Raw genomic sequence first — 23,577 nt, 5'->3', positions numbered from 1 at the left:
TATTTCGTAAAAGTGGCATTACACATGAGAAGGGAACATGTGGTAAGAAGAGGAAACCCCTCAATAGTAACCATCTTATTTCTAATACTAGTGATGGTAAAAATATCATTCTTATCCTTTTATATATATATCGTGTCTAAACTTTCACTCCAAGAGTTTGCAATAACAAGTTAATCATATTATTCTTAATTTTATAGAGGAGATTGAGAGGTTTGAGAGAAGAAGTCCTCAAAGTAGCATGCAGTACATGTGTATATGCGAATATTAGTGATTCAGCTTGAAATGGACTTCAGGTGCAAAATGGTGAAGTGTTTGCAAACAGGACCAATAGTATATTGTACATTACTATCAAGTGACCCTTAAAAACTGTGGAGAAATGTCAATGAGTTGCAGACTACATACGTTTACAAATTTGTGACAATTATACAACGGCATGAGTTCATGATCTCTATTAACACATCGATATGTGAACAGAATAATCTGAATATATTTCCAAACGGAGTCGAAACTTAGCACAAGAACAGTAACAAAACGTCAAAATAAATTTGCCTATTAATAAAAACCTACACAATTTGATTTGAAATGCTTCTGATGGTTAAGCTACATACATGCAGAGAAAATACGTTTACAAATTGTTTAAAAAAACGGCTGTGTTCATGATATCTATTAGCATTTGATATGTGAATAGAATAATCTAAATAGATTTCCAAACTGAGTCAAAACTTGGCACAAGAACGGCAACAAAATCTCTTAATAAATTTGCCTATTAATAAAAACCTAAACAATTTGATTTGAAATGCTTCTTATGGTTGCCTCTTTGATCTGAAGCTAAATGTGTGTGCGTGTGCGTGTGTGCGGAGGGCAGGGCAGAGGGTGGGTAGGGGGGGGGAGAAAGACTTATTCTTGTGCAAGTAAATTTAATCAAGGAGAAGCCAATTTCATCATATTTTGCCCTCCAATTTTATAGATGAAGCGATACTCTAAGATTGAAGTAATTTGAAGCCCGGTGATAATTTAATTTCTAAGCCCTCTTCCAGAATATCAATAAAATAATTGACAGCAGTTTATTTAAATAGCGTATCAGAGGTTTATTCTGTGTTTCATGTCATTTAAAATTGCAATTTTCTGTCTTGTCATTTTGTGACAAGAAATATGAATTCCTGTTGCATCCTATTCAGCAATGAATGCAATACGTAACAAGATAAAGAACAAAAAGAAAGACTCGGTCATCTCTCGTTTGCAATGTCTTTTGTTTCCTCTACAGATTTCAATGGGTATGATTGACATGGATTAAATGAGAGAGAGAGAGAGAGAGAGAGAGAGAGAGAGAGAGAGAGTTGAAATGCATCACTGTGAACCAAATTAATGTAAAAAGATTATCTAGAACATGTTCGGGTGTTCGTGTAATCCTTCATCTTATGCTCTGGGATCAGATGTTGGATTTCATATAATGCAAAAGGTATGTTTGGGAGTTCAAGACCATGGTTATAGCTCTTACTGTCAAATTCTACTTGCCACAATGTTTTACTGTAGCTACTCACTGCCTGGTTAGGGGGACCCCTTGCTACACACACCTGCATTGAGAAAAACAATATACAACTTCTGTCAACAAATTATGTGGAAGCAAATGCTGAATTCCACTCGTCATATACAGAAAAGTTAAAATGAACCTACACCCATTTTGTCTTTAAAAAGTACATTCATGATCACATGGAGTCAATGCCATCACAAACAATATAAGAGACTTATACCCAATGGTGGTTGCCAAATTGATAGAGGAAGAATTGCCAATCTTTTTGCTTTATCCCATCAATCCTAAGATATGCCAGGTCAGACCATATCTGATGTGCAGGGTAATAAAATTCCAGTCTTTCCAATTTGAATCCAAGACCAACCCCAACTGCCTTGATGTAAGCTTCTTTCAAGCACCAATGCCTAGGGAAGAGAAATTGTTGACACTTATCATTACACAAGCAATGTGAGTTTCACCTCTTTCTGTTAATGCAAAACAGAATTAAAGATCTTGTTCTTGCTCTCTATAAATTAAATACCAGCATCTTTGTCTAGCTAGACAGGCTAGCTACTTAATAACTTCAGACATTACTATTAAAAGTTAGAAAAATAAATGAACGTCTAATTGTCAAAAATAGTGTGAATACAATGGAGTATTGAGTACTACTACTGTATTTTAAGTTCTAACAGATGTTGGTCAAATTATTTTCCTCCAAAAGTTCTCATCAAGCAGCAAAATGTTTTGATTTTTTGTACCAGTGTGCAGTTAACGTTGTTAATGATTCTAAAGAGAACAGATGCTCTTTAGAAAGCCTACTCTCCACCATTCAGAAAATAAGAGATATTTATTTTTAAAAGAGAACACATCCAATGATATTATAACAAATTAAGCCAAACCTATGATAGAGTAGAAAAGTTTTACTGCTTGTGACAGGAAGCCAAAATACAGAAGAATGAGGTGAGTTACAATTTATTTTTGCACAGAAGTAGCTACCAACATCACCATTTTCTTCCTGATGTGTTTTTGATCAACCAGAATTGCACTATTCCCGATGTGTTTTTTATCAACCAGAATTGTACTATCAGTGGGTTTATTAGGTGTCAAAATCCAACTTCAGCACAAAACTTATCTCAAAAATTTAACTTTGTTTCTCAATTTAAGGATTTACAATGCACTGTTCAGCCTGAATAAGTACAACAGGTGCCACTTGTAGTGGCGCCAGTCCCAGCACCTTCCCTTCATTGTTCCACAATAGAACATCCTCTGCCAAAAACAGAGACTGACAAATTATATCCCCCGCCATCCCACAAACACTTGAAAGAGTGGCAATCCCAAGATGATCATGTAATGCAAGGAATGTATGGTGAGTCTATAACATTGCCAGGATGGCCAGGGGACACATCAGCATCCTTCAACTATACCAGGAATGGCAGTGTCCTTTCAGGCCTAAAAAAGTAGCTCTGCAAGTTTAATTTTTAGTACTTTTAAAATTTAAAAAGGGAATAACTTAACCCTAAAGTGAAAGGGGAACCCACCAAGGCCCATCAACCCCAAGAAACTATAAATATAAAAAGTTCACTCTCAATTAAAATCACCATCAAATATTCACATTAGGAATTATCTCAACTCGGTTATTTCTGCTGGGCAAAATAAGGCCAAATGCACAAGGGAGCTGGAATTCAAAAAAAAATGGCCACAAGAAAATTTGGAATTCCAACTTGGCAATTGTTAATCCAAATAATAATAAATTTAGGACTCAAAATTAGCAATATATCAGCAATATGTTGTAAAATTTAGAAGGGCAGAAATTTGTAAAAAGATTCATAAAAAATATGCATTTCACTAAACTCAGGGAACATATGGCTTGCTTAATTCAATATAGATCAAAGTTAGAGTTCATTGTACATCATCAACCAAAAAATGCATCCAACATTGTCTCCACCTCTACAATTATCATTGCACTCGAGCCCATAATAGTTTGGTGTGTGAGAAAATAGGTATCTAAACATTAAAACTAATTTAAAAATCATGTAAATAGATTTTAATCTTGTTTTTGAGCTTTTGGATTCAATTGTATAAGATTTCAAAATTTTGCATCAATGTTTCAAGTTACACTTGGTGATTCATCATCAAGGCAAGAAAAGAATAGGGTTGCAAAATTGGCTAGGATATAGTGGTAGGGATAGAGATGATGTAATGGAGAATGAAAGAAAAGATGAAGGAAACAAAAGAAAGACATAGAAATAAAATATTCATCGTCTAAATATTAAATATAATAGAAATGACTATAATAATGGAAATTAAAAACCACTCGTGGGTATTAATAATTGTTCCATACTTTCTATATGAAATCATGCAAATGTTGAGATAAAAGATGAAATATATGCATGCAAATATGTACAAGCGAGTACATATAATCAAGGCATAATAAATACTAAGGGAAAGGTTTGTTTCAATTAATGAGAATTCAAAATGTAGGGGGAAAAACAATGTATTATGTTTTGTAATCCAGGATTTTTGATCTTATGATTAAAATGCTTAAAAAATCAATTTAACTATAGACTCTAGGGAATGCCTAGAAAGAAGAAATATGGAAGTAAAATTAATTTTGATCCTTTCATTGTGAAAAAATCACATGATGTGATTGAGATAAACTGTTGGTCCAGTTACAAAATTGCTCACCTTAACAGCAATTAATTCCAGCTTTCTTTGCACATTGTCTGGCCATTATCTCCCCCATATTATACTTGTCAGGCTTTTTGTAGTACCTTGTTTGGTGACATCTAGGTTAGAGAACCCTCATATACATAAAAGTTGAAAATTTCAGTACCACAAAAGGCCCGTTTTCCAGTCACAACCATTCGAACATACTGGTTGTGTTTGCTTGAAACAATGGGAAGGTATACAGCTTACAGTACCCTCACATACAAAAGTTTAAAAATTTTAGTCATGCAAATGGTACATTTTTCAGTCACAACTAATCAAAGATACCACTTGGAATATGACAGTAAATTTGCCATAATTGGTTCTTGATCTGTGGTTGCATTGGTTAGATTATCTACTGCTGTGTTCAAATTGTATTTTCTCGAAACAAAGGGAGGCAATGCAAAATTTGTAGTCTTTTTTTTTATTGTTGTCTAACCAAGGGCACATGAAATACTAGTCACGTGTCTAAAAGGCCATTGAGTAGAAAATAACAATTTTTTTCTATGATTTGTAGCTAAGTTACCAAATTCTCTCCAACAACCTTCAAAGTCTGGTTCGATTCTGTACAAAGTCCGGTCTTCGTCAAATTCTCTCCAAATTTGCCTGCAGAGCTACGAATTTGCTGCAACTTCGTTCAGAGGAACACGAGCAGAATTTGCAGCAAATTTTGAAGAATTTTCTGCCCAAAGGCCAAACCTGGCTGAATTTGATCTTAAAACATTTTTTTGGACTTTTTTAAAGTGTTTTTTTTTTTATGCCTAATTTAGTCTATTCAAACCTTCCAACCCTAAAGTGATCACTAAGAAGACCAAAAAAGATGGTTTATTTGTCATTTATGCATTTGTGAATGAAAATGAAAACTTTCTTATAGAGGGAATCCAAATTGGCAATAGGTCATATCCAATTTGACTATTATAGAGGAATTTCTTTAAAAACGATTTGATATCTTTGAATCCCGGGCTAAAAATCTGAATCTCAACTTTCATCTAGCCCGGTTAGAAATCCTTTAACTAATACAAAATAAAAATTCAGATACCTGCACTTATCTTTGACAATTCCTTTCATTCTAAAACTGTCCACTGATATGGAAATATGTTCCATGCATGTGACCAGGCAAGTGTATCATGTTGTATGTATGGCTAAATGATGCAATTAATATCTAATTGAACTGAAACATAGATATGGTGGTGTATTTTGCTATGTTGTTTTACTATTAGCATAGTGATGTATGGACTTGTTTGTTGTTGCATATATATACACACATACATTTTTTTTTTAAATATATCTTCATGTACAGATGAACCCAAACCAAACCAAACCAAACCCAAAAAACTTTGGATGAATTTCGAACCGAATCTCAAATCTGCATCCATATTGGAATCCGAACCAGCAACTTAGATTTGTTGTGATATTGATGTTGATGTTAATGATTGGTGGCTTCAATTGAATAAACCTTGAGACAATACTATTATAGATATATTATATTTATTTATTTATTTATTATATGTGAGATATAATATATATATACAAAACTATTATTTAAAACCTATTATTATATATTTAACGAATAGACATGTCCCATAAAGGAACATGTCTCTTCTTCAATATATATAAATTTTAGGGGTTGCTGCCTTTGGAAAAGACATACCTTGCATGCAGTGCCAATACATTTGCAGCAATCCGGACAAAATCAACATGGAATCAAAGCCAAGTTGGAAGGAGATTCATCATTCCCTACAAATTGGTAGATGATAATCTATTGTCTTTTATTCCCATTGAAACTATGAAAGCTCATGGGCATTGCAGCTGGCTGGGCAAGGCCAAGACACCCTCCGCACTGATAGATTCAAAGATGTAGCTGTCAAATTAGAGCACGGGCTACAGAGAATTACTCCTCCTGCACTCCTAGTTGGTGATGAGGGCAGGAGCCACATGGACTGGGCATTAAGGTCTGAAAAAATCAGGGATGACTAGCCACAGTGAGGAACAGGGCGGAATGATCCCGTGACTCGATTGCGAAGAAGAGTTGCAACATAAAATGGAGGGCTGGTTTGGGACTGGATGAGCTGCATAGGCATTGGCTCACCTAGAAACATAGATATGGGGAGAGCATAAAAGATCAATGCTCAGAAAAGACAGTGAACAAAGGGTCTGCGGTGCAATAGACAATTCACAAATAACATACATGGCATCCACGTAGCATTGAAGGAGGTGAAGACAGTCTACTTGACAACAGGGACTGAACAAACATTGGCAGTCTTCGCTACATTGGCTGACAATACCAATGAAGGGACATTACCCAAACAACTTAGGTTCGAACAATAAGCATTGGGGGTGAAGTTATGTTCCCCTAAGCTTCTAAGACGGGGACAGCAGGATGATGGGATGGCAAAGTTTTTTGGCGATTTTGGGGATAGGGTGGATGACAAATGGGGATGGCTATATGCATAGAGAAATTTTTAATATATACACTAAAATTTACAAATATACATGTCATTCATATGAAACTCAGCAAAAAGCATGTCATTTAAACATTATAGAACTTTAGCATACACCATTTGAATGTCATCTAGGAAATAATAACTGATTTCAGTGCTCAATTGGCAATGTGCATATCAATATGTGAACAAAAAAATTTAAATATTAGTTTAAAAAATAAACAATATCATAAAAATCTGAAAATTTAAATATGCCCAAACTTCAAAGGCTAGAGGGCTGCCATAAAGTATCATCATCATGTTCAAGTTCAATATAAAAAACAAAATATAGAAAAATGAAGCAAACTGTTGCTCCTATTCTACCTCTACCACCATGGCATCAAAATCAGAGTCCTCCTCACTATCATCCTCCATAGGAAGCACAGTCTCATCTAATGGGATCCCAAACAATCCTAGTGATGTCTCATCCTTGTCTATCTAGGCCACTTCCCCAGGCTCAACATCCCACCGCAAAGCTGGCGTCTACCTATACTCTGGAGTCTGACGATCCGCAAGTCGAAGAGCATGATGCACTATCACTAGCTTCTTTACTCATTTAGAGGTAAGTTTGTTCCTCTTGACAGAGTGGATAAATGAATATGTGGACCAATTTGTCTCTGCAGCTAAGGAACTAGCAACTTGTGCAAGGAGGCGAGTGGCAAGTTCTTTTAACTCAGGTGTATCTCTCCATGTCAGGTATACCATCCAATAGGATCTCTCTGTGCCAAAACTACTCTATCCAACCCCACTTGTGGCTTACCCAAGTTTGGGCCACAAAGGTTGGTGAAGTCAAGGAATTGTGCATGAAGAGTAGAAGCCTCTTGAGCTGAATACATCTTATCAAATGGCTCTTGTGAAGTCTAGTGGTTGCATATAAAGATTTGCACTTCTCTAGCTTCTAACATCACCTATTTCACCCATTCAATCTTCTCTATGTCCTTCAATGCATTATTGAAGGCATATACACACGGGGTCCAAAAGATGTGCTTATAAGCACCCTCTATCATCAAACTAACTGATTTGCACACAGGTGCAAAAATTGTGATAACCTGTACTACACTAGCCGACCCAACATCCTCTATGGCATCTCTCAAAATGGTGCACTGGAATTCTACATCCTTCTTTCCTAAGCAATCTATGGCCTTAAAAAAATAAGAGCCAGCAAGGGATGTGACAATGATATTGATGAGTGGTTGATGTCTAACATTGGTCCACCAATCCATCACAATAGAGCAGCCCATCCTAACCCAAGTACATTTCATATCCTTGAACAACAAGGCAACTCTTCATCTAGGATGGTGGTTCGTAGCTTATGTTCACCAAGGGGTACAAATGAGGGATTCATATTCAAATATATCTCTCACCATTTGTTTAAAATAAGTGGAACAAGCTGCATGATATGGGATACCATTAGCAGCAAAGAATCTACCATGGATGCCTCACACTTTTCCTTTGCCTGTGCATTAAACATACTTTCCACCAAGCCCTTCTCACAACTACTCATCTTCCTCTTCCCTCTAGACTCAGTAGGGCTGCCACTAGTACCAATGACGAATGCATATGCCTAGATGATTGTGACTAAATATCAAATTTTGCCCCTCCATTTTAGCCTCTGAGTGCAATCTTTGGCATTCTAATCTCTATTCATTAGTCAGGTTAGGACAAGCTTTGACTCTACGGCATGCAACACCTAAAAAGTGTGACTTGACCCTTGTATAGCTACCCTTAAAATCATCAAGATAAACATGGCAATCCCACACCCTAGTCCCTCCTCCATTCTTTTTTATCTTTTGGCCTAAATGTGACAAATTGGACAAGAGGTTTTTTCCTATTGAAAAGACCCTTTATAAAATCCTTCATGACGGTGGGAAGGGCATTTAATCAAATCAGATTTAAGATCAGCTCTTTTCCTAGTCCCACTACTAGCAATCACCCCCAAACACATTTTTTTCCTCATCACCGCTACTACTAGTACTTCCACAGCTGCTCATTGTGCTTTGTTTTGATATTTAAATATGCAATGGAAATATGAGCTAAAACAATGGAAAAAATAAAATAAAAATCAGACTTTTCAAGCGGCAAATCTATTTAAACAATGAAAGCATAAAGAGTTTCATACTTACTTGGTGCACAATACAGGAAGCTCAAACTCCTGCTCAAGCTCTTGGAAGCAAAAAAATCACCTCTTTTTGCAAAATGAAAACCCCAGCCAGCTGCAACACACTCCAACTTCAAAAAACAAAACCAAACAAATGACAAAACAACCATAATGTGGCATTTTTAAACCATTTAGGGCATTTGGAGGGGTGGGCCCACCTAGGCGACCAAGATCGAATGAAAAACTTAATGTTTTTTTTTTTTTTTTTGCACTACAAAAATCGAGGATGGTCAATCATCCCCAATACAATCAGGGACGTCTAGACATCCCCTTTACCAAGGACAGCTTGTCCCCTTTTTTCACCCAGGTGTCCCCAAGTACCGGGGACGACGGGGGGGCATCCCATACCCGCCCCCTGTCCCGAGGACCTCCCTGTCTCAGAAACTTGGGTTTTTTAGGCAAGGACGCGTCCTCTAGGTACGTAGGAGTGAAGTGATATCGTACCCCACCACATGACTAAGATCAGCGTTATAGGAATTCATCAGTGACCACGACCTAGCAATTCAATAATTGTTAAATAAACTCTTTAGAATCCATAAAAGATTAAGGAAGATTTATTCATTTTTTAACCTTAATCTATAGAGTCCTAGCGACTAATGGAGATAAGAATATGGAAACCGATGCATGGGAAATTGGGAATAATAGTCGACGGAGGGAAAGATTGTTTTGGCATCATTTTACTTTACATGCCTTTGTAGAAGGATATTTAGCATCGAGCCCAACACATTGCCACATGACTAGAACATTGAACATTGCGCTGGTGGAATATACGTTGATCAAATACTTGTACAAGCCACATCAACACAAGGAGTACATTCTATGGATTTATTGTGCCAAACAAGGACTTGGCCAACTAGTCTCGAGGGAGGAATAAACCAAGCTCCGCCTAGCCACCCACCCACATAGAATTAACTTTCACATTGGGTGCCAATGACAGAGTAAGGCTTGGGGTACCAATGCCATTAAAAGATAAGAGATACTATTTTAAGTCTCCTTTCCACATTATTTTGTATGAGAATTATTACTTGATTTCTTATCTAAAATATAGTAAGTTTTTGTACCAATGAAATAAACCATGCCCGCACGTGGGCATATTAAGAAAGACAAAAACACACATTAAGGGTGGCAAATAATTTATATACACATCTACTTTCTACTATATAAGATACCCACGCAAAGGTAGGGACCACTACATGCCATACATGTCTTTATATGGTGATGTCAACACACTGAAGATGTAAAAATGCTTACAAAAATAAACACGTCTATAATCAAATGGATATTTATAATAGAAGAAATATATGGAAATAAGGAGAATCAAACAATATAATTTGTATTGGATATTCTTTATAAGGAAGATATAAGGAATGAAATTAGTCATGTATCTATGAGCTTGGAGGTTGGAGCATTAATCTATTAGTAGTGTTAAAGTGGATCAAGTATTGTCTGGAGGGCATTATCCTTTGACTACATGAGATAAGTATTCTTTTTTGGAGTACAATTTTACAATTTTAAGTATTGTCTAATGCAAAACTCTCTCATTTATTTTCTATATGCACTATAAGAGCTATTCACCTTGATCTTTTTCTTTGTCTCTGGAGAAGTTCTTGTAGGAAAAAGAAGGTTGGTACATTACACATGCTACCAAATAATGTGCAAAACTCAATCTTATGACAGTAGCTCCAAAGAAGTTTTGATATAGAACTCATTAGTGATCTAATGATCATGCTAGAAAGAGTGAGACTCTTGAAGTGAATATCTTTGATGATTGAGGTTATAAGTATCCTTCTATATCAAGAGGGATCAAGATAGCTCATTAGAGGCAACCCTAAACAAGGAGAGGGAGCAGATAGAAGATATGTTTCAGTTAACCTAAGGGAGTTTGACATTTGACACTTCATCAGATGTAACTTTGAACGAGGAGCTCAAAATTTAATATCAGATTTAGAGGGAGTTTTGACACTTTATTAGAAGTAACCTTGATGAAGAGGTCAAAAGGTTAGTGTTTCATCGCGAAGAAGTTATTCTTCTCTATGAGAGAGAAGTTTGAGGTGAAAACCTTATTCTCTGATATGGTTCATGACAGTATCCATGGTGACTTCACGTAAACTTTTGATTTCATGTCTGTATGGGCCTACCCCCTATGTACATCATGAGGATGTGACAACTTTCAAATGATTATCACTTGTATTTGCAGAAGTTATTGGAAGGTGACAATCTTACACTAACTTAAATCATGATATACATTTTATGTAAATTTTGAAACAGATCATGATGGATTATATCTTGTAAATCAACAACTAAGTGTTAGATGTCATTCAGTTGACGGTCTATGAGTTGCTCGTATAGATATATTTTGAGTACTTGGTGAATATCAATGTGTTGATATTCTGAAAGGCCAATACTCATGATATCAAATGTGATATCAAAATGGTGGAGATCTTTTGATCAAAGATATCCTTAAAATTTGACATTCCTAATATTACCAATGGTGTAATATCTATTCTGTATTTATCCTCCCTAGCTAAGAGGAAGTGTTAATGATTGGTAGCTTCAGTCGAATAAACCTTGAGACAATACTATTGTAGATATAAATACATATATATGTGAGATCTAATGTATATGTGTGTGAGAGATAAAAATTTAGATATATCTAAGTATTATTACGTGAGAATTTAATATGATAATAATTAATGAATAATATTTGTACATATATAATTAAAACTTATGATTATATATTTAACGAATAGACATGTCCCATGAAGGGGCATGTCTCTTCTTAGATTATTCGAAATATATATAAATCCCTTTGAAAAACATATACCTTACAGGCAGTGCCAATACATTTGCAGCGATCCTGACAAAATCAACAGTTGAGGGGAAAAACTCACCGCAAGTAACTGAGCAACATACTTGTGAGCAAGATTAACTCGCAAATGTAGCAAGTAATCCAAGATTTTTCAAAGACAGTACATGGTGCATTGTGTTTCATGTAATTCAAGAAGAGCAGCAGCATAGAGTAATATAGACCCAAAGGAGTCAAGACAGATAGATGGCATTCAAGCTGCACAAGCAGGGTTTGTACATGTCCAATTGGAGGAGCTTCAGCGAGATGGGTCCAACAGTTCTAGCAATGAGTATGCCATGGCATTTGGAGTGGATGATTAGTTCACTGAGGCACTGGCCCATTGTACCTGAGAATTGAAAGTTAAAGTAATCATAATATTGAATAGACTAATGAATTCGCATTCATGATTTTCCATGCATTGTTAGTTCAGTTGATTGTGTTTGTAGAATTAACTTTACATAAAATAAATAAATTGCACTTTCTTTTACATTTTTACAGATTAAATTTTCAAATATTGTATTGTATTTATTATTTACACACTCACTCCCTGTTGTCCTCCCCCCACCTCTGAATATCGAACAAAAAATTGGTGGCCTTAATATTTAAACTAGTCAGAAATTAAGAAAGGATTAATACGGAAAAAATATCCACTAACCATTAAAATAAAATAATACTTTGTTCAAGGGTTAAGAATGAAAATATATGGAATCACATGTAAGAAGTGCTGAGAAGGGAACATATGGTAAGAAGTGAAATTTTGGTGGTGTCTCTAGTAGTAGTTGGAGGAGAATTTGTTCTAAGGAATCCTAAAGGTAGCTTGCTTTAACAAGGTTGTCTATTCTTTGGCATCGAAACTAATACTGAAGTGGTATGTTAGTGTTGCAAGCTGGTCTATGAGCAGCTGCATCTTAGAATCTAAAAAATCTATATGTAGAGAGAGATACGAGTTTGTGATTAATGCCCTGAAAAAAAGGTAGAGTTCCAATTGGAAACTGAACTATAACGTGCATAAAGTTAAAGGGATAAAGGAGATATCTGAAAATATTGGTTTCCCACATTGTAGATTTAAAATATTACTTTTGTTATTGGTATCACCAAATGATACACCCTCGCCAATTTGAACAAACTTAGATTACTAGTGAAACATTGGATTATTTCTTGAAGTGTGGCTTTGATAAAAATGAAGCCAACCTCCAGAAAGGGCTGGTTCCCTTGGAGCTCATCTAAACTAAATCTATCTACTGCTGGTTTGTTGAGAAAAAGCAAAGAGAGCAACATAAAATAAATCTCCCCGTATTTCAGGTGATGCACCAAACTAGTTTTCAAACTTATGCTGCTGCTTTAGACACACAATAATCAATGTTATGCTGTACTATGCAGTGATGCACAATTTAGAACTTACTTATGTTCATGCATCAACACTTTATAGGAAGACAGTGATTTTACTACCTTAGAAGGAAGATGTAACATTTTCTCACAGTTATGACTATTAATACCATCCACATATCCTATAACCTGCATAAAACACATATTTTCTGCCTAAAGGTGTTTATAATGGTGCATGTTTCAAGGATCTCTATAAAATTCACAATAAGATACATTGATCATATGATAACACATACAGTAAAACAATTCTTACAAAGGCAAAAGCTTATCTTTTATTGATGAAAAGGTGTTACAATAGCTTTTTATAAATCTGAAAATGAACTCGAGTTGCAATGTCATAACAAGGCCATAAAGAACCGGCCTTTTGATTACAATACAAATCTCAAAACATAAAGAGCTAACTAGAAAACAAAAGGCTTAAAAGGTGTTTAATACAGTACAGCAGCTGATTACACAAAATGAACATGTGAGAAGAAAAAGAGGACATTTGATTACATTACTTGTTGGGTCTATCTTTTTGAGGGTCCAAGTTGTTTGTTGCCATTTTTAGGTCTCTAATAATGCTCCAAAGCTATGTTACCCCGGGTTTCTGGGACAGGAGGACAGGGAAACGGATTTCCAAGATGGATTTCTTTTCCCCTAAATCATGGGACAGCTATATACATGGAAATCTGAAATTTCAAATAAAAAAATAATGACTGTCAATTGTTTATTATATTGTGAAATTTGGACTGGGAGCTTCATAGCAATTCAGAAAACAAATGGCAATCAAAGGCAAATTTTTGTAATAAAAAAAACACGGTGCCACCATAAGAATTTCATTTAAATAAGATAAGATTAAACCATGCAGACAAAGATGATAACAAATGGCAACTGCATTTAATAATGGGCATGGCAATCACAAACACTTAGACAAAAGTGCCATATATCCGTAAAACTAACTTCCTAAACGATGTTAAATGCAAATCAGATGAACTCACATTTATCTATATGCTCTAGCCTTACATGCTCACAAAACACAGATGATGGATCCGTATGTTTTTCAAAATAAAAATAACAATGTCGGTATTTAATGGCATAAGCAAAGAAAACAGTGCAGGTTACAAGCCCACATAGAGGTAATGAGACTGCAAATTAATGTTGCTTAGTGGAATCAGAGGAATGAGTAAAGAGTAAAATTTATTATAAAGCATAAATATTTGACGCTATCAAAGCAATCATATTTTAAACTAGGTTAAATTGCAAATAAATTATAAAAATCACTTGCTCTAAGTTTATTACTGTTGCCGCTGAAACTGGTCATCTGTCCCCAAGATGGTCAGGGACACCTTGGCCATCCCCAGTCATCTAGGGGATGGCCAACACTTTCCAGGAAAAAAGTTGACCATTTCCAAGTTTCTGGGATGATTTCCAAATTTTTTGCAAGACCAAGGGCAACTTGGAAACATTTCTGGTCGTCTCCTAATCCCCAAATCAGTTTTCGCTTTCAGTATGTGTCATCTAGGGTGGAAACATGATTCCAAGTAACATAGCTGCAAAGTGATGTATTCAAGCTAAGTTACCGGTTCAAGTTTGGCTCTAAGTTCAGGTACAAAGGACCAGTTCGCTGGTACGGAAAATTTTTGAAAAGGGGTTCCGGTTCATTTGGGTTCGTAAATACAAAAACATGTAAAAATTATATATATACATATTTATGAAGCCTAGAAGCATGAGTTAAAATTAGAATGTCACATAGTATCATAAAAACATATGATTTAAACACCAAAAACTTGTAACCATAGCATCATGAATTGTGATCATACCATCATATGCTTCAAGTTCAACATCAAAGATTCAAAACATTAACATTAAATCATAGCATCAAGTTCAAGTATCATTGTTTCCTATTCAACTAACGGATTAAGAATTTATTAATATTCTTCTTCAACGATCATTCTAGCACTTCCGCGATTGCTCTTTGTGTGTGCTCAATGGCCTCTATGAGCTTCACGATCGCGTCCTTCTATTTGCCACGATCTTCTGCATACATTATATTTTATTTGGCTTCTCTGCGGGTTTGTGGCACATCTGTTGTGGGAGTTTCGTTCTGCTTACCTTCTTTTGTTTACCTAATCTACTTTCAAGGGTTTCATTGCTTCTGCGACCTGGATATTGTGTGCTTCAAGGTGTGTTTCACTACTTGCTTGGTCTTCGTCCGTGACGTGTGTGTGCTCCGCCTGCTATTTGCTCGCGCTTTGTGGAGGCTCTTTTCTTTCTAGCTGTGTTTGTGCCCTCTCTCTTCTTCTCTCTTCTGTATGTAGGTATCTTCGCAGGGATAAAATGTTTGCATGTTTTTTTGCCAGTTCTGAGCAATTGTTGATTTCAGGGTTCCTCTTTGCATATCTTCGCATATTGGATTGTGATTTTTCTGCTCTTTCTAGATATGGCAAACAGTAGTGACTCTTGTTCAACACATGGCCAGCAACTCATCACTTATCAAAGGTTATGTGACAGGATTTCCAAGGTGGAAGTAGACAATTCGCAGCTGAGAGAGCAGGTTACCTCCCTAATTGATACCATCTCTGAACTTAAGAGTGCCACAACCTCCAACTCGGCTCGATTCCAATGCTTCTCAAATACTTTCACCACTGAGACAATAGGCCTGCAAACCAATATCAGTTCCATTATTGCACAACTGGAAGGACTTGATGCCATCAAAGAACAATCCATTATGGCAGCTAAACATTCCTCTCTTGTATCTGAAACCGAAATGAAAGTCAAGTCTTGGGCCTCTCTTTGTAGTAGCTTAGATTCCACACCTCTGGCTAGTATTGACCAAATGCTACAAGGTAAGATTGAGGATGAGAGAGTGAGACGGATTCGTGAACTCAATTTGCGGGTTCCTGGACTCCCTTTTACCCCAGATCCTCTCGCAGTTGGACGCTCTTTCCTTAGTGATCAACTTGGTCTTACGGATATCACGTTGGATAAATGGTGGATTCGACATGGTGACATCCTATTTATCAAAAAAATTTCACTTGCAGATAGGCTTCGGGCTCTTCGTGCTAAGAGGAAATTATTTTCTCTCCTTTCCAAGATTTTCTTAGATGAAGATCTCATGAAAGCTTAGGTTGCAAAGCTAAAACATGCTCGCAGTATTATTGCAGAGGCTAGGCGGGCTGGTAAAATGGGCAGTTATCAGGAATCTAAAAGCAGTTATTAGAGATTCTCCCCCTAGTGGTTGGGAAGAGACACAAGCCCCCAAGGCCAAATGATGGTCCCACCAGCAGTCGGACAAGAGGGAGACCCCCACTTGCTCCCTTCTTGTTAAATATTGGAAAGGTAATGGATCTTTATGGTCATTGCCTGGTCTTCTATGTGATGCTATGGGATCTGCAAATATCCTCGTCATTACCGAGACTCATGAGAGTCCTATGCGTCCTCTTCCGAATATTGCTAGTTATTAGTTGTTATCTATATGTAGAGAGGAGGTTCGTGCTTCTCGTGGGGTACAGAGCTCTGGCGGTGTAGCCTATTTGATAAAGGAGGATATTTTTAGTGGCACTTCTATTGTACACTCAAATATGTTTGTCGGATTTATGTGGGTCTACATTGACTGTCAGTGTCACCGTCAAAGAGATCTTTATTTGGCTGCTTGTTATTTTCCACCCATTTCCTCTCACTATGCTATTCATGGTACTGATGATGAAGACCCTTTTATTGACCTTTGCGAGACTATTTCTCAGTTTGCTGCTCTAGGGAACATTATTATTCTCAGGGACTTCAATGTGAGAACCAGAGTACTCCAGACTCCACTTTATGATCGCAGTTCGGATTCCATATGCTCCATGGAGATTGATCCTACTTCTTTAGGGCTTCAACGGTATTCTGAGGATGCTCTTGGGTCGTTATCAATGTATGGCAGACACCTGTTGCGGCTTTGTGAGTCTTTTGGCTTTGTGATCTTGAACAGCCTTTCCTGCTTTCCTGGATCTGAGTCCTTTACTTATTGGCTTCATGGTGGTGGTGCTAGTGTCATGGATTATGTTCTTGCCTGTCCGTCCTTCATCTCTTGCATTCGCAGTTTCACCATCTTGCGCCTTCCTCTAGCCGACCATGCTCTCCTCAGTATTCACTTTCGCTTCGCCCCTCTTCTTTCGCCCCCTCTCTGGTCACCTCATCTTTCATCTCCCACTGCTCACTCGCCCATTCGCTTCCATTTTCTTGACGGTGATTGTGAGCTCTTTTCGACTCATCTTTCAAGACTCCTCAACCCTTCGTGCTTCTCGAACTCGTGCAAGGCCACCTCCATGTTTGACTTGCTTGCGTTAGCTATCCTTAAGTCTGCCACCCTTTCCATTCCACATCATCCTCCTTTGCTCCTCTGTAGCAAACATTGTAAGACTTGCCCCATGAACCAATGGTTCAATTTGGACTGCAAATCTTTCCATCATTTTATGCGTTCTGCTTTTGAGGCTCGCTCCACTAACTTTGCCCACATTTGCTCATCTTACCTCCGCTTTCTTCAAAGTAAGAAGCATTCCTTTGCAGCTTCTAAGTGTAAATCCCTTTGCTCCACGCTGATCCGCAACCCCTAGCTCTTTTGGCGCACTTTTTTCCCCCATAGTTCTCCTCCACCCTCCACCCTTAACTTCCACTCTCTTACCATGCATACCATGGCTCTTTATGTTATTCCTAGGCAGCCTTCTATCCACCCCTCTTTGCCTCCTTTTGCTCACCTTTTCACCCTTTTTCACATTTATGAGGCCATTAGATCCATGAAGTGTAGTAGAGCTACTGATGAGGAGGGTTTCCAGGATGAGCTTTTCAAGTTTGGTGCTTCAGTTCTGGGCCCCTATATCTCTATTCTCTTCAATAGAGTGATTCACACTAGGTTTTTGACCTCCTAGTCTAGGCATTTGATTTATCCTATTCATAAGACTAGCCCTGTCTCTGATCCGGGAAACTACAGAATCATCATGATTGGGCACACGTTTGCCAAACTTTATGCAACAGCCCTTAATGCTATGCTATCTATGGAGCTTGACAGGAAAGGTTGTAGGGCTAGAGGGCAGGCTAGTTTTCAAGCAGATTATCAGACTATGGATCACATCTTCACCCTACAGGCTATTATTGAGGAGGCCAGATACAGATCGAAGAAGGTCTATTGTTGCTTTGTTGATTTTCTCAAAGCTTTTGATTTTATTCCTAGGGTGGCTCTGTTTGAGAGACTTAGAGAGGTTAGTATTTCTGAGATGTTGCATACCGCTATTATGAGACTTTATGAGACTATGGTTGACAGATTCAGGACTCCTGAGGGATTCTCAGATCCAATCCATAGCACCATTAGGGTTAAGCAGGGATGTCCTCGCTCCCCTACTTTGTTCGGGTTATATATTGATGAGCTTAAGGACTTCCTCCTGAAGTCTTCGCTCCCTGGGGACGGATGTTATCTTCTTCAGGTTTTGATCTCCATCCTTTTTGCAGATGATGTGGTTTTCCATGCTTCCTCTCCAGACAGATTACAGAGACTTCTTGATGGCTTGGCTTCCTTTTGCAATCAATGATAGCTTGTGGTTAGCTTGGGTAAGACTCAGGTCATGATCTTTAATTGTTTAAAGACTTCTCATCTTCACTTCGTTTTTCAAGGTCAGGAGATTGAGATCACTTCTTCCTATAATTATCTGGGGGTTATGTTTTCCGGTCCACATTTAAGTATGAGACCAGCTATTCAGCCCAAAGTCAATACGGGTATGGGTTCTCTTGCATTGCTTGAGAAACAATGTTTCAAACATCATTTCCAGGATACCTCATCCAAGTTATCTCTCTTGGACTCTCTTGTGCGGCCAACTATTCTTTATGGGTCTATGGTTTAGGGCCCTTCTCTTCTTAGCTCTGATTGGGCCTTGATAGAGCGAGTTTAGACTTTGTTCTTAAGGCCCATCATCAGATGACAGGCTCACTCATAATGTCATTTTTGCTGAGTTAGGTGTTCATCCTTTCAGTCTCACGACCATTTTTTATTTGGTTTGGTTGCTCCATTGCCTTTGTGATTTTGCGGATATTGTTGGTGATCATGACCGATATTCCTATTTACCATATTGTTCGTCTATTTCCACTGCGAGTTCTAAGTTTGGTTCTCGCGCACGATGTTGGTATGCACAAGCTTCTTCTCTATTGGGATCAATTGGGATTGACATTGATTGTCTCCCCCCTTTTCAGTTCTCATTGGATGCCCCAGCTCATCTTCTCCCCCTCGATAGGAATTGAATGAGCATGTCCGACTTGACATCTATAGACGATACATTACCACTACCTAGGTTAACCCTTCTGGCAAGTTACGCCCACGGATGTCCTTTTATGCGGAGCACTTTTCGGAGATTTCTAATGGGATTATTGTCCGTCCTAGCTACCTTTCCTGGCGATGGTCTCACGTGCTACGCATCTCATTAGGTTCTTTCAGAGTTGGCTCTCACCGTCTTCGGGCTCAGACTTATCACCATATTGATAGGGAGGAGCAGATCTGTAAGCTCTGCACTTTGGGGGAGGTGGACACTGAGACTCATTTCCTTTTTCGATGCCCTATATATTCGGAGATTAGAGGAAGATTTTTCTGTTTGTTCTGGGAGTGCTTCTCTCTATGACTTCTTCAGCTACTATGATCAGCGATGTCTTGCACTTTATCTTCGTGAGGCCACTATGCTCTGTAATAGCACGATCCAGTCACTGCTTCCACACCGGCACTCGTCTACTGAGCTCATTACTACCTTCTTTACACTATTATCTCCTTTGCATGGTGTGAAAAGGCCTTCTAGCTCCACTAGATCTACCAAGCCTTCCAAATGTGTCAAATCCCGTTCCGGTTATTTGCACCAGCGACACTCCTCTGTGAGAGGCCAGAGACAGTACAGTGCCTCTACACATCGGCAAAAGTTTCATTCTGTGACTGATTTCTTTCCGCCTAAGAAAGACTCCTAGTCTCTCTTAGCATTTCTCTCTGTCTCTTTTCTATGGTTGTTGTTGTTTTAGTTTTGTCATTTATTTTCAGACACCTTTGTGTGTTCCTGCTGGTGTCAGCCTCACTTTTGTAATCTTGCAGTCCCACAGACCTCCTTTTGGTCTTTTGTCGAACATTAATATCATTATCTTATCTTATCTTATCTATCTTATCTTCTTTACCTTCTTCATCTTCATCTTTTTCGTTTGCTTCTTCTTCAGCATTAGTTGACTCGGCCATAGAGCTAAGGCCAACAGGATCAGCAGCAGCAATAATAGTATTAGTGTCAAAATCTTCAAATTCATCAAGTGCAAGTCGAGATGTGGAAGCATCCGAGTCCGCATGCTCTGCATTTACATCCCACCTCTTTGTCTCCCCTTCCTTATATTCCTTACTCTTGTGAGAGACAAGACACGAGTTGTAATGCAAAAATACCAAGTTCTCCAATCTTTTTTATTGCAACCTATTGCGCTTCACTAGGTGAATGAAAATGTACTAGCAACTTATGAAGACAAGGTAAATAATTAAAATATAATTATTACTCTTATAAAATAAAAATTACTTGCTAAGGGGCTACAATGTTTGGAATCTTTGGCTATGGAGGTACCACCAACTATGAGCATTCTTCCTAAACAGATGACGAAGAGCATCATTACTTAGACCTTTTGTATTCACAAACTCTATGAACTCATTTGTAATCAAATCTCGCATATCATCATCAGGAAAGAGTCTTTCAAATGTTGCCCTGTATCCATCAAGCACTTGTAGATCTCTATAGAGTGGTAGCCTTCCTAGTAGATCAGTATACAAGTTGCTATAGTATTTGGGAATGCATAGGCAAGCAAATGTAGAGAAGTGGTCTTTTTGTTCCATCATTCTACAACAATTGCTTGAAAAGGTCTATTGGGGATCTTGCTCTTTACCATTTACGATTTGTTTGATCTTCTCAAGAAGAGTCTATGCCATCATAGATCTCTCCAAGGCAAGGCCTATCCATGTCAATGTACCTAAGCATGCTTATAATGAGTTGGGCGAACTTAATGAGATATTCCACATGTTCCCACCATAAGTCATCCAATATCCTTTTATTTATTATGGCTGCCCTCTCACTATTGCGTTGCCTCATGCTGTTGCATACCATATTGTAAAGTACCTCTTTCACTTGTAGAAGTCATCTCAAAACGGTTAAATATGACACAAAACAAGTCTCAACAACATGTAATATAAATTAGATCGAAAAAATACAAGTATTAAATAAATACTTTAGAAAAGAATACATGTTACACAATCAAAAAATGAAACTCAAAAACTGTATGATACTAGTCTTTTTAATTTTTTTTAATTAAATTACTAGCTTGAGTTCAAGTTCACTTACTTTCGATAACTCTAAACGTGAGAACATTCTGAATATTCCTTGAGTCATGTGGTGGTTTGTTATGAACATCTGGATGTCTTCAACCTTTGCATACACCTCCTTAGATCCATTCAATTTTGTTCTCGATCTTTTGTAGCATAAGATTAAGTGAATGGACCGCACAAAGTGTCCAAAAAATATGTTAATATCTCTCTTCAACCAACAAACCAAAAGCTCTAAAAAAATTTGTGTTGTCTATTACATGGAAAATGTTTCTAGCACCCACTCCTCAATTGTAGATATAAGAATATTAGCAATAAATGACCCATCTTTTACTTGCCCCTCACAATCGACCACTTTCAAAAACATTGTCCCTTTAGGGAACACCACCAAGACATTGATTAAGGGATGATTTTGTAATATCCCTCTAATAATAAATTCTAACATCAAACCATGACTATCCCAAATCGTAATTTATTAAAGATCATATAAATAGAATGACTAATTGATAGAATCAATCAATCAACATAATTATTAAATATACAAAGTATAATAAATAAATACTTACCAATGAAATTCAACATAAATTTTTGATTAATCACTAAATAAATAATCTAATCCCCAAATAGATTAATAAAACCATCACTCACTTATCATATTAAATATAGCCCTAAATAAAAATAACTTATGAATAAATCTAAAATAAATAAATGCACTAAATATAAGTTAGTGTAAAACTAATGGTCGGGTACTATGCACACGTCAACCGACATGGCTAAAGGACGTGACTCTCATGTGTCACGTCGGTTCCCTTATTGCCAAGGGTTATAAATATTAGAAAGGGCGAAATAAGAGGGCACCACGGGAGATATAAGGGTAAAAATAAATTAGATATAAAGTGAGGTTATTAAAAGGTAGGCCTAGTCAGCAATAATAGGACAATAAACTTTTCATACAAAATGAGCTAAAAAGGGAGCCACGTGAAGAGGCTTTAAGGTAAGAAAAAGGTATAGATTCATTTTGTAAGTAGATTAAGTTATGTTGTTTTAATGTTAATATGTATTGGAAATATTATATGTATTAGTTTTATTTTATAATTAAATATGTATTGTGATTATTATATTAATTTGTTTTTAAGGGTTTAAAATAAAGTATATATATATATGATGGATTTTTATGTATTATATATGAATTTATACATGTAAAGTGTTAAAAGGATAATATATTTATTTGTTAAAAAAAATTAAATATTTTCTAAGAATGAATACAATTTTTTGTAAAGGGGAGATTTTAGATTAATAGTGTCAGTATCAGAGATGGGAGGAGTTTTCATTTGGCTGACATAAAAAGGATGAAATATCAAATCTTAATGTCAGTATCAAAGATGGGTATGTTGGGTGGATATTTTGCAACCGATAGTTTTGGGTAAAAATCCAATCGCAAAATAGGATGACCCGCCACAGCGTGTGAGACAGAGTCTCTCCTACCTTAAAGGGAAGGCTCCCCCTTCTCACTGTTCCTTGGATCAACTCAAGGTAAGCAAGAAGTCAAGAGATTTTTATAAAATGGGTGTTACCAATATCCTTTCTTCTTATCTTTCAAGAAAGAATCCACTTACTTGTGGAGCGAGTAATGGGTAGAGTGAATCTCTAACTACACTTCTATCAAGAGCTGAAAAACGTGATACCAATAAACCTTTACTAACTCCAAGCCTAACTCAAAATGTACAGGTTTGGCTCTAAGTCCGGTCGTACTTCTATATGAAAAAACTTTACAATCAAGGCACAAAGACTACTAAAAGTAAGAATACTTAGCTATTTTGTGAATTAAGAAGAAAATATAAGCTATAGGCAAAGCTTTTAGCTATACACTTTCACAATTGCTCCCGGTCAAAGCTCTGGCTTCAATTGCTTCTTAACTCTTTTCTATTCAATTCACGAGATACAATTACCAATAGCACAAGATAACATGAATCAAGGACAACTTGGATGAATTATAGATAAAGCTTACAATTCACACAAATAAAAATCTCACTTAATCAAAGTTAAGTCTCAAATGCTCCTTTGTATTCACTTTCTCTCAAAATAGTGATTACACAAACAAAGTTTTGCTGGCACAATTTCTCCAGAGCTCTATTGCATAAAGATAATGATGATTTT

General features: G+C 37.0%; 1 protein-coding gene across 4 annotated transcripts in view; it reads right to left on the bottom strand.

The window, feature by feature from the left end:
- Positions 1 to 1,041: 1,041 nt before the first annotated feature.
- Positions 1,042 to 23,577, bottom strand: part of LOC149556228 (uncharacterized) — a 95,200-nt gene continuing 72,664 nt past the window's right edge. For 2 of the 4 annotated variants that reach the window (XM_089830354.1, XM_089830355.1), the window contains exons 4-5: positions 1,752 to 1,935; positions 1,042 to 1,574 (exon numbers count right to left, since the gene is read on the bottom strand). In XM_089830354.1, coding sequence (XP_089686480.1) covers positions 1,377 to 1,574; positions 1,752 to 1,935 — 382 coding nt within the window. In that variant the 3' untranslated portion in view covers positions 1,042 to 1,376. Of the gene's footprint in view, positions 1,575 to 1,751; positions 1,936 to 13,597; positions 13,760 to 23,577 lie in introns of those variants that run through there. The other 2 variants (XM_089830357.1, XM_089830356.1) reach the window with 2 other exon arrangements.

The sequence above is a fragment of the Cupressus sempervirens genome, chromosome 5 (assembly GCF_028749045.1).
Source record: "Cupressus sempervirens isolate cs-2001-9-10 chromosome 5, ASM2874904v1, whole genome shotgun sequence".
Taxonomy (NCBI): Eukaryota; Viridiplantae; Streptophyta; class Pinopsida; order Cupressales; family Cupressaceae; genus Cupressus; species Cupressus sempervirens.
This window is presented reverse-complemented; position numbering and strand designations above follow the sequence as displayed.